Genomic DNA, 12011 nt, shown 5'->3' with positions numbered 1-12011 from the left:
TTCTATGAAAAATGTCTCCAACTCTTCTTTTTAGACCTACAAACAAAACACTTACATTTTCTTCTCAAATGGTTTGACTAAATTGACAGCCTCATACTGCCACCTGCTGCTTCGAACCATTATATGGAAATGACTGTAGCAATGACTGTGGGAGCTCTTTGTTGGTCTAAATTGAAGCACACACTGGGGCACAGCCACACATTTCTGCATAAAAGATAAGCATAGGTTCTTTTGGTTTTTCACATGGAAATCAATACCAAAATTAGTGTCAAAAGTACAAGTTATTTTGGAAATGTGTCGTGATATTCAATATAAACATTGATATAGTAATTCTTCAGTAACATGGTACACTTTAAACCAAAATATTGTACCAGGTAAATAAATGTACAGGTCAACAACTATTAGACATTATTTTATTTCAATTGTATGATTGGTATCTTTTAAATTACTGCTAATGATGCTTGCTATACTATGTATTCATGGCACTGCAGAATGGATTAAATGCATTAAAGTTGCATTAAAATGATAAATAATATGTATACATTGAGAAAACCCATACTAAAGACAAAGAATACTATAATTGTCCCTCAACAGTAATAATATCTTTATCATCAGTTTTAATTCTTCTTGGCTATAGCTGTATAATTAAATCTAAAGACCCTCTTAGTGGTAACAACATTTGCGTCGTCTGCCCTCAAGGTCATCTGTTTTCATTTGATTCAGACGTGGCTTCCCTTTGCAGTAATATTTTATTACTGCAAACACTCACAGATACATTTCAGAAGGCCCTGATAAGATTTAAAGGGACAGTTCAGCCCAAAGCTAATACCCTGTCATCATTTAGATAAGAGCTGTCCAAACCTTTGGTAAAAGCTATGAAGACAAATGTTTTAATAATCCTTATAAGGGCAGAAATGTCCACACATTTTAGGCCTGTTTGTAACAAAAATGTTGACACATGTGCAAGACAGTGTTTATTATAAATGTGAGCTGCAGATATGCCATATGGTATCATTAATGCTCCTTTTTCTAAATGGCTCTTTACCTATTTTCCAACTCTTTTTGTATGTGTGTGTGTGTGAAACAAAAGCAGCTGCCAGCAGCCCCTGGTCTCCATCCACTTTCATTATACAAAAATACAGCAGCTTGGACATTCTGCTGAACGAGGTGTTTGGAATGACATAACCTGACCAAATGAAAACAAAATACATTTTCCTTGCGAACTGTCCCTTTAAATGAGTCTTCCCCCCTGACATAGCCACAATAACATCTTGATAAATAGCTGCCAGACCCCCTGGGCCACACAACCCCAGTGTTCGTGTTTCATGTTTGCGCTGTAATAATACCCAAAGATGGAGGGGTGTACAACTGCAGTGCAGAACACGTCTAAGAGCTGAGGGTAGTGTGTCAGCCTCAGCGTCTTCCCCAGGCTAATTGTCAACTGATGAGCTTTGAGCAGCTTTAGGATTTAGAGTGTATTATGAGGAGGGAGGGAGGGAGAGGCAGCAAGAATACTGCTAGACAGCCGAGGACCAGGGTGGGGAGGATTGCATCGGCGAGAGAGAGACACACACACACACACACACACACACACACAGAAATAATAGGGCATGTGAATTAGCCAAAGTGCACGCAGCGTCACTGAGAGGCGCAGAGTGAAAGTGAGGGAGTGAATGACAGCGAGGGACCGGAGGAATACGCATGTGTGATCAGCACAAACGGGAAGGGTGAGGAGCTGAACGGAGGAAAGGCACGGCTGCTTCACAGACTTCGGGCGATCTCAGGGCTGGAGCCGTCCATCCTGCCTCGTGGAGGGCTGCCTCTGTAACCACAACCCGCCGAGACAATCACAGAGATTCAGGGGACCTGCGCTCATGGCAGACATAGGTAAGCGATTCGGGTCTCTCCTCTGCAAATCCTCTTTGAGCTTCTGCTGCAAGTTGTTAACTGTAACACGAGGTGTAACTTTGAACAGATACGCCATCTGCATCTAAAGGTCACGGTTTCTTGGGTTTCGGAGCGGTCGTCCTCATTGTTTGAGAGGTGTATCATCGGCGTGTGGGTGTTTAAATATGGGCATGCTGGGAGCCAGACACCCAGGGTTAATGAGAGCCCCAGGGTATCCTCAACCCCGCCCAGCTCTCATACGCACTGCTGCTTTCCAGCATGCCCTTTACAACTATAATGGAGAGAGGGCTTATTTTGCAGGACACCTCTATTGTGGATCACAGGGAGCGTGGGGAAGGGAAAGGTATGATAGCTCTATGTCTATTTTCACTCTGCTTACCAGGGATTATCGGGGTGATTACTTACAGAAGAGATACAGAATCGCCTCTCTCTTATTCTGGCACTGTTTGCTTCCTGTGCCCCGGGAATGACCGTCATAGTGTGCAAAGGGGAAAACTGCAGATAGCGTACGACCTGTAATGCTGTGTAGTGCATACTGTGGTAAAAAGGAATTATTTTTCATTGATGTTTTTATCTACAGCAAGAACAACTCACAGATAATGCTTGGTGTCGGTTTTAACTCCAATATCACCATGAAATCAAAATGTACAGTCCTTATTTTTCTGCAATATTGCAGTATTTATTAAAACCTATTTATCCATGAAAGACATTAGTACCATGAGGGGGGAAAAAAATTAACTTTCCCTCTCTTGCAGTGACGTTTCTTCTCTAATGACTTGTGCATCAGTGTAATGACGGGATAATAATTCCTCCTTTCCTGCAACCTGCCACTCAAGAAATAGCAGTAATTAGCAAACAACAACCATCCAGTCATTTCCCAGTGGACCACATCAAGTCCCTTCCTACGTTTATCTTGTTCATGAAGCCATTTCAGTTGGTTATATTTTAGGAATAGGTAATGACACACGTTTGCAGTTTCCATTTCATGTCGACGATTGCATTAAATGCTTCTAATTACAATTGCTTTAAGAGTAAATGTTTAAGTCATCTAAAATAAAAGCGTGCACAAATATCCACTATCAACCAAATCATCATTTTAAAACCCATAATATCATAATGAAGACATTCGGTTTACTTTACTCGTATTTTAGTCTGATAACGTGCTTGGGAAATTCACTGAACTCATGAATAAAGTATAACTGAGATAGTTATGAATCATCGTGAAAATGTCTTGTTAGTTTGAAATGCTGTGCGGCGGATGGTGACGCTAATGATGCTCATGATTTTGTTTCAGAATCTCTCAGCGAGGCCCTGAAAGCCATCAGTGTCAGCACAGAGCTGGTGGAGGAGGAGCTGAAGCCTCATCTGGATGTTCTTCTCAACCTTCTATTAGAGAAGAGTGAGTTACACCGATTAACTACCCCTCTGTCTAATCAACCCCTCATTCCATAAAACTGTTTTTCATTCGTACCTGTACGTTTGTTTATTGCAACGTCTAATCCTTGTGCCGTGACCTTTATAAGATTCTGTAAAAAGCCATGATCGCATGTGAAATTGACATCTGTTGTTGCCAGAAGCTCTACTGAGTGAGGGCACCATTTAGCATCGCACTCATCCTGCTGTGAGCTGCTATTTGCCTTTGCCTACTTGAAGTACTCTATGTGTGTGTGTGTGTGTGTGTGTGTGTGGGAAGACAATCCAATGTAGGGGGCAGCAGAGGGTCAGCTTATCTTCCTGCTAGCAGATTTGGGGCACAAGTAGGAGACAAGTAATCCGCATTTACATTTGAGAGAGGGAGAGAGGGAAGGCAAAGGAGAGAACGGGTTAATCTCATTAATCTTTCTCTCCTTTACTCCATTTCACTCCCCATCTTCTTCTCATTCTCACAAATTAGTTTGCACCAGCTGTCCTTCTTGGCACATTCCTTGCGCTTTCGGATCGCAAGTGCATCTAAAAATGGAAACGCAGCCCCCGCAAAAAAACACAAAGTAGATGTTACCATGGCAGCCAGGCTTCCTCTGACAGCTTTGACCTGCCACCGTGGCCCTTGTGGATATTTTTCTTGAGGAGAACATGCTTTAATAACAAATTTCCCCCTGCTAGTAACTCTCTGAAGCAGATTCCCATCTACCACTTTGAATTCGAACGGATTACTCCGAGGCCTCGTGTCAAAGCATCTCTGAAGTGCACGGAATAAAACCTGAGAGAGGAGATCAAAGAAAAAGTGAAGCAACGGGATGAGCTATCAGGAAGAATGTGCGGTCTGAAATTATTTGACATCGGTGAAAAACAGGGAAGATTTGTTGAAGTGTTTAGTTGGTTTTATTTAATGGTGATATCCAGTCGACAAAAACAGAGCACACACCTATAAGGAGTTTTACACACATAATCGCATGGATTTATTTATAGTACATCAGTATATGAAATGACAAAATGTGCAAAGAGAATAATCATATCTATTTCTATCCCCAGAGAAAGGAACAGCAGAGAAAATAGTGTCCAGTGGTGTTCTGCCCATACTTGCTCAAGTCCTGAGGAAGAAGAGTCCCCTCACCTCTCAGGTCACTTTACTGGTGGCAGAGATGGCCAGAGAAGGTAAATGAGATTTATCATAAAGTCTGTTGCCTATATGGATGTTTCTTTAGGATTATCCAGTTTTATATCTCAGGGGAAAATACAAAGCCAGTGGGTTTATTGCTGTACCTCGGTCCTCTATTTTACAAGCTATCATTCAAAAAATTTTTTACTTTCTCAGTTTATGAAAATCCACATGTAATATATATATATATATATATATATATATATATATATATATATATATATATATATATATATATATATATATTTATTTTTTCATAATTACAATTGTTTCTTTATAGTGTTGATATGACTACTAAATACTGTATTAGTGAAATGCGTAGACAGTTTCAGTATCTATTGTGTGAATTGATTTAGATCAATGAGGCACATATTTTTTCTCACAGTTGTAGCATCACTGAATGCTCCAATGAACAATTTTGATCATAATTTAGTTTTTGTAAAGCTGAATATCGCTGGCTCTGCTGTAAAATGCTTATGTTCCTCAACTGTAAGTCACTTGGATAAAAGCATACAAATAAATATTACACATGTAACAGCTAACAAAGTTTAATTTTACTTGTGAACAGTATATTTTATTGTGTCATTTCCAGTGAAAATAAAGTTAGCCTTAGAAGTTAGTCTGATTATTTGAGATACAATATACCATTTAAGTAAAAAAAAACAAACACACACACACACACACACACACACACACACACACATTAAGCCGAAAGATGCTGTAGTTGATGAAACACCCACATATTTGTGTATCCAAGTATGAACCAGCTGTCTTCTCATTACCAATAGAAATGTTCACTAAAAGGTTTATTTGGGAACCCAGAATGGTTCTTCAGTGGCATCATTGTATAAAAGGAAAAAAATAAACCCGTTTTTGCAACCATTATTTTGTTTGTGTGCCAGCTGCTGTGAGGGAGCGCTGTATTGAAGCAGGTCTGGTGACCGCATTAGTGCCTTTACTGAACAGCCCAGACCAGGACCAGCTCCTGCACACAGGCCGAGCAATTGGACGTATCTGCTTCGAAAATGGTGAGTGCACTGGAGAGAGATAATTGCAATCCATCCAATCGTGTTGATGTGTCTCCAGTTGGTCGCACAATTCCTCTCAACCCCTTTGCTTCCGCTTCAGCAGAGTTTTCTTTCTCACCACAAAGTTAATTTGACTAGTCAGGATCTTGATTCGGTTTATCCTTCCACCTCTTGAACATGCACGTGCAGGTCTCCTGATATTATGGTTCACAGGTCAGCGTTTGGCATTAAAACATCGCGTTTGAAGGGATTCTTGTCTTTATAAATTCTAGGGTTGTGCTGAAGGGGGAAATAATCTATGTTGAATTCTAAATTGAAAAGATGGCTTAGTAGCCGTTCCTACATAAAGTGATAAAATAAATATTCTGCTCTGGTTTTGTTGAGGCTTAGCTCTCCGCAGCCTATTCATATTGAGCATTCATTACACACGTGCAGAATAAAATAAATTGCTATTCATTCCTTGTGCTCCTCTCTCCATTATATCCTCACATCTTCAGTAGCTCTCAGCGCCCATTCTTTCTTGGCTGCCTGTGCTAGTGTGCCCACTCGCCAGTCCTGCCTGTGTCTCTCTCTTTCAGCTGTTCAGCAGACGCAGCTGGTGGAGAATGGTGTAATCCCCAGGCTGGTGGCCATAATGCAGCAGTATCCTGAGAATGACCCACTGGTAAACGTCTGCCTGCTGGCTCTCTGCAACCTTGCTGATGTGGGTAAGACGAAAATAGAGAGCAGGGAAGCTTTAAAATCATATACAATAAAAACACTAGCTGACTGGGCATTGTCCCACTGAGTAGCGATACACCAGATATCTATCTATATTGAATACTTGTTTACTTTTCATTTATTTATTCAATAACTAACTAAATAAATCGGTGCTAATAATGTAAATAAATGAATGAATGAATTAATGGTCATGTATTGATTAGTGCTGTCAAACGATTCATTGCAAATTGTAAATATTTTCAAAATACGTACTATATGTGTATGTATGTACATACATAATAAATATACATAGTACACATACATATAATATGTAAAAAAGTTACTCTGGATGCGATTAATCATTTTACAACATAAATATTGATATTAAATTAATCAATTAAACAATTTATTTATTTACACTATTAGTATTATTTATTTATTTACATAATGGATCATATAAAAAATATATCATAAGTGAATTTAGGCATCACAAGATGCTATATAAAAAAAAATATTATCATTTTGAGATTTTCTAAAGATTACGTTGAACAATTTCATGACAAATGTCATTTAAACATAAAACTAGGTGAAATGAGCATGTAGAATTACACAATATTGCTTAATATGTCTATAAATGTATATATAATGTATATGCAACGTCCCCAATCCTACCAATATATTATGCATCTGTAAGATTGACGTAGCCGCTTATTCTCAACTACACTTATTTACAGAAACATTTGAGTACTTTTCTTTATAATATGTCTAATATCTAGTTACTGACTGTGATTTCCATCACTGTGATCAGATGCTGCACGAGAGGCCCTGGTGGAAGTGGGTGTAGCGGAGGTCTTGACCTATCAGCTGAAGCGGGCTCCAGACGCAGAACGCCGGCATCTCATACTAGAGGTTCTTGGGTCACTGGGAGAGAGCGGTAAGACACTTAACATTAAAACCAGATCAATATGGATTGTACAACACTGCTGGTATCATGTACTTGCCATCGCTACTCTGATGATGTCTAGAAGTGAGCTTAAAATGTACTTGTGCATGTCCTTGCAAATCCCTTGTGTGACTGCGATCGTGTCTTTTAGATAATCTGAAACTGCAGTTTGTGGAAGCAGGCGTGCCCGAGGCTCTCTCTGAAATGATTCGAACTCTTCAGGGTGGATCTGACACACATGACCTCTGCAGCATAAAAGTGGCCTCAAACCTCATAGTGACCCTCCTGCTGGGAGGTACATTGATAACGTCATTTTACAAAGGATTTTATCAATTTAAGCTATTTCATTATGACTCCATCAGACTATCAACCATAGAAAATTACAGAGTCTAATGAAATACATCAAAAATGCAATGCAAGAATAGCGCTGTTCTGAATTTTCTAGCATCTTTCTGCCTTTCCTTACAGATGAATCAATGCAGAAGTGTTTTGGGGAAGGGACGGGGATGGTGTATCAGGATGTTCTCTCCTGGCTACAGTCATCAAATACTGAGCTGCAGTTGTCAGGAGCCCTGGCCATTGCTAACTTTGCAAGAAATGGTGAGATAAACACAGAGGTTTTTGACTGACTTGATTTTTTTGAGTTTAAAATGACTGAAAATAGTTTTCTCCCTCTCATTTTTTCTTAGACAGCAACTGTGTGAAGATGTTGGATTTAGGAGTTGTCCCTCGTATTCTAGACCTGCTGGAGCAGCATGTAGCAGAGGGAGATGTTTCTGTGCAGCACGCTGGCCTCAGTGCACTTAGAAATCTTGCCATTCCAGGTGCTTCATTTCTTTTCAAAGTGCACTGCTGTTAATTTTTTAATTTTTTTATGTTGGTAAGATTTTTATGTATTTTATTGTATTTACATTTTTTACTAGAAATACAGTAAAAACAGTAATGTTGTGAAATATTATTACAATTTTAAATTACGTTTTGTTGATTAATAGAAATCATTTCTTTAAAAAAAAGATACTCCAATAATGCCTTTCCAAATGCATACAGTATTTAAGACACATTTTTTGCATTTCCCGTAAAAACCACATAGGTTTCCACCTGCATATGGACAGGTCTGAATATTAGTCCTCAGTATGGGATGTAAGTGTGTAGATTTTTCCAGCAGGTTTTTTAATCAAATTAACTAGATAGAGTTCCTCGGTCAGCCAAATAAACTTAACTGGCTATGCTAGTTCGCTAGCAAGCCAACTAGTATAGACTTATTTTCTATTATTCCTGTCTGTGGTTAGATGTGTCATCACGCTGGTCTCTCTGTTTTCCTGGTGTAGCTTCCAATAAGGTGCGTATGTTGGAGGACGGGGTCACGGAGAGGATCAGAACCCTTCTGCGCTCTGACATGCCTCCCGTGCAGTTCAAACTCCTGGGCACTTTGCGCATGATGGTGGACGGCCAAGGTAAAGAGTCAAGAAAACTGGACACGTAATAAAGAGACTAGTTTGTACAAACATATAAAATGAACTTGCATGCAAAAGCGATTCTTCAATGCAGTGTAACGACGTAACAGTAAAAAAACTTAATTCGTTTGGCTGTTAAAAAGGAGGACATGGCAAACAACATGTTGTCATTTTAGACAAAAGCTTTGCTAAACTGTACAATTACCTGCCAAGTGACTATGATGGCTAAAGAATTATCATTTCTCCGTACAACTTTAAACCGTTGTTCAAGAGTCTGTAATTTCCTGCCCTTCGGTGAAGTGTGTTATTTTAGACACCCTTGTACGCAGACAAAAGGCCTGCGAGGGCTTTGACGCACTAAATTACTGTCTGTGCTCCAGTGATAATTTCCCTTAACAAAGGTTATCTGCGTAACTAAATACAGATGTAAACAAACCTTAAAGTGCTACCGCCGCATCTCTTTTTTTATTTGCATATTAATGTGTCAACAGTTATTTTTAGCATATTTTCTCTCTTCTTTTCCGCTGTACTCTTCCTGTAGAGGAGGCAGCTTCGGTTTTGGGGAAGGATGAGGTTCTGTTAGCACGGGTCATGGAGTGGTGCGAGGCTAAAGATCACGCTGGTGTCAGAGGCGAGGCCAACCGTCTTTTAGCAGCCCTCATAAGACACAGCAGAAACCCTGTGAGTTTCAGAAAAACACGTGTGTAATTGTAGCCGCGTGCAACTATAGTCAGATAAACTGTTCTAAAATACCTCCCTCCATTGTCTTTAAAGGAAGTCATCCATACTGTCATTAAAGCAGATGGAGTCCAGCATCTCATCTCAATGGCAACCAGCGAGCACGTCATCATGCAGAATGAGGCTTTAGTCGCTTTGGCCATTGCTTCTGCGATAGACATCGGTAAGACTTTTGACATTTCTCAATTCAAACGACTTACCTTATATACGTACTTTTCTGTCTAGGGATTTTTAAGCTTATTTTTGTCATGCAACAGTTTCTGTAGGATACACTGTAACTGTCATAATAAGTGAGTCACTGAGTCATTCATTAAACCGATTCATTCAAAAACACAGCTTCATTCAAATCACAGATTTTGTCATGTGACTTACAGTGTCCGTTGCTTTACCGTCATCCTCTCCTATTGCTTCATGGGATTCAGGATACAGTACTACTTTTCTCATGGGTTTTGACTACTCATGCGTATGTGCTGGTTCGAGACATGCAAGTTAATTTTGCTGTGGTTTTGTTTGGATTTTTTTTTTTGGGTGGAGCCAAAACATCTAAATTGTTTTTGGTGTGTCTAAAATGTCAGTTATTAATATTAACTGTTGTTTATTGAACTGTTGTATGAACTTTCACAATCAGGACAGTTGAATGAGTTTTGCGTACGGTTACAGAACATTTTTAAAGCAACCGATCAAGGCCTTAACAATCATTTAACAATAATTTATCGACAAAACGGTGCAGGGATGATTAATAGATTCGGAATGAAAACTGTCGCACAATTTATTTTGATGGTTTTACAGCTCAAAAACCTAATGCTTCTTTCGCTAAAAAAGATCTTCTTTTAAAAAACAGTTGCTGTTTTAAAAATCTCCAATCACGGTATATCCGTTTCTTTTGTGCAGAGGCAGTCCAAGAACCATTTCGGGATGCAGATCTCCTTCCCACCTTGCAGAAGATGCTAGATGACCCCGTCGTGGCCGTGGAGGTCAAATTCAGCGCTTTAGGCCTCATCTGCAGCCTGGCCAACTCTAGTCAGTACCACTAAATAACACACTGTGGAACCGCCAAAGATTGATCTCTGACAGTCTACCTGTATTAGATTACTACTTATTAACTAATCAAACTCTCTCTGAAGATTCTGCCAGCCTTAGTTTCGAACTAACTACTACTTTTTACCCTCTTCTTTTTCTCCTACAGGCATGTTACGGGAGCAGATAACATCTCTAAACCTGAGGGACACCCTGTCCAAACTGTCCGCTCACACCAGCACAAAGCTGGCGAAGCAGGCCGACACGGTGATGGCTGTTCTTTCTGAGACCGCCTAGACTTGCATAGTCATCTTCCAGACACACTTACAGATATCCTTGTGGGGATATTTTATGACATGTCATCCCCATAAGGCTAGTGAAACACTCACGCACACGCAGTTGCTTCATCTAGCTTGGCATGTAGTCAGACCAAAGCAATACGAATTTATCCCGCTCACTTCTGAGACGTGGTGCGATTTCATCATCTAAAGTAGGAGGAAGTCAGTTTGTCCATAATAGATGTAATTTGTTGTCAGCTGTCCCAGGAACAGGAACATTCGGGAGACAGACTATTCATCAGGCACCAGTAATGAACCTGCTGCCCTCCGAAACAAGCGTTTAAGTGTTCAGTGGAAAATAATTTAATATCTGCATACAAACATGCAATTATATTCTCCACGGACTTCCATTATTAGAGCACTAGATCTAGCGAATCTGTCTATGAGCTTGCTGTCTATCCATGGAAATGAATTAATAACAAACATTTGATTTTTATGTTGGAAACGATGCACTGCTCTTAATATGAGTAGTGTTGTATTTGTCTTGTGGTTTCTTTTATCAGAGTACACGAACACTGCTGAAGTGACATTTCATCTTAAAGTTATATAATGTTGAATGTAAAATATATATATATATTGTTAGGAAAGAGTATGTCTTGGGTTGACTATTTTCATATCATAGCTGGCCTTACTACTTTAGTTTTCTGGTGTAGGGCTTTTTAATGCAGATTCTTTGATCATGTTGATCATTTATTTCTAGCTAGCCATGAGCACAAAACCGAATCTCCATATCACGAAAGCAATAGCCAGAAACATATCAAGAAGAGTTCTTGAGCTTCCTAAGTCTAAATAAAAAAAAAAGCAATCATCACTGATAACTCTAGCAGTGTTGTGTAAATGCTGTTGTTGTGTTTGCATCTTTGTATATCCCTGTCTTAAAAAACTGTTTGCTCGGTTTCGGTCAAGGTCAGACTCCAGACGATCGACAAAACAGAGCAATTTTAGTGACTACTGTGTCAGCGGAAGTAACGTTTTGAACCACGTCTGTGAGTGTGCGGCTTGTATATATCCAGAGACAGATGGCCCGAGGGCAACGACAGACTTTTCAGATTTAACAAGCTGAATGTGTGTGGTGGATCGGACGCGGCCAATTAGAAGGCTTCATGCAGCACCGAAGATCACCAGGCTCCTCACAGCTTGACAAACAGCACAATCTCTGTCCGTCCTCTATAGCTGCGCTAATGGGTGTTGATTACATTTTTAATATAAATAGACTATTTTTGTGTGTAAAGTGTACGGTTTACCAGAACAGCTCGTTTCTGGCAATAAAGTGAAAATAAAGTGAGA

General features: G+C 39.6%; 1 protein-coding gene across 1 annotated transcript; it reads left to right on the top strand.

Moving 5' to 3' along the window:
- Window positions 1-1541: 1541 nt before the first annotated feature.
- Window positions 1542-12011, top strand: si:dkey-191g9.5 (rap1 GTPase-GDP dissociation stimulator 1). Its single transcript, XM_043254608.1, has 14 exons — window positions 1542-1887; window positions 3203-3307; window positions 4381-4503; window positions 5410-5535; window positions 6114-6242; window positions 7043-7168; window positions 7329-7472; window positions 7646-7777; window positions 7867-8001; window positions 8506-8631; window positions 9173-9312; window positions 9406-9532; window positions 10261-10389; window positions 10556-12011. The coding sequence occupies exons 1-14, from the start codon at window positions 1875-1877 to the stop codon at window positions 10681-10683; spliced, it is 1683 nt and encodes a 560-aa protein (XP_043110543.1). The 5' UTR covers window positions 1542-1874; the 3' UTR covers window positions 10684-12011.

This window comes from Puntigrus tetrazona, chromosome 13 (assembly GCF_018831695.1).
Source record: "Puntigrus tetrazona isolate hp1 chromosome 13, ASM1883169v1, whole genome shotgun sequence".
Classification (NCBI taxonomy): domain Eukaryota; kingdom Metazoa; phylum Chordata; class Actinopteri; order Cypriniformes; family Cyprinidae; genus Puntigrus; species Puntigrus tetrazona.
The sequence above is the reverse complement of the archived record's forward strand: the minus strand, read 5'-3'. Positions and strand labels throughout refer to the sequence as shown.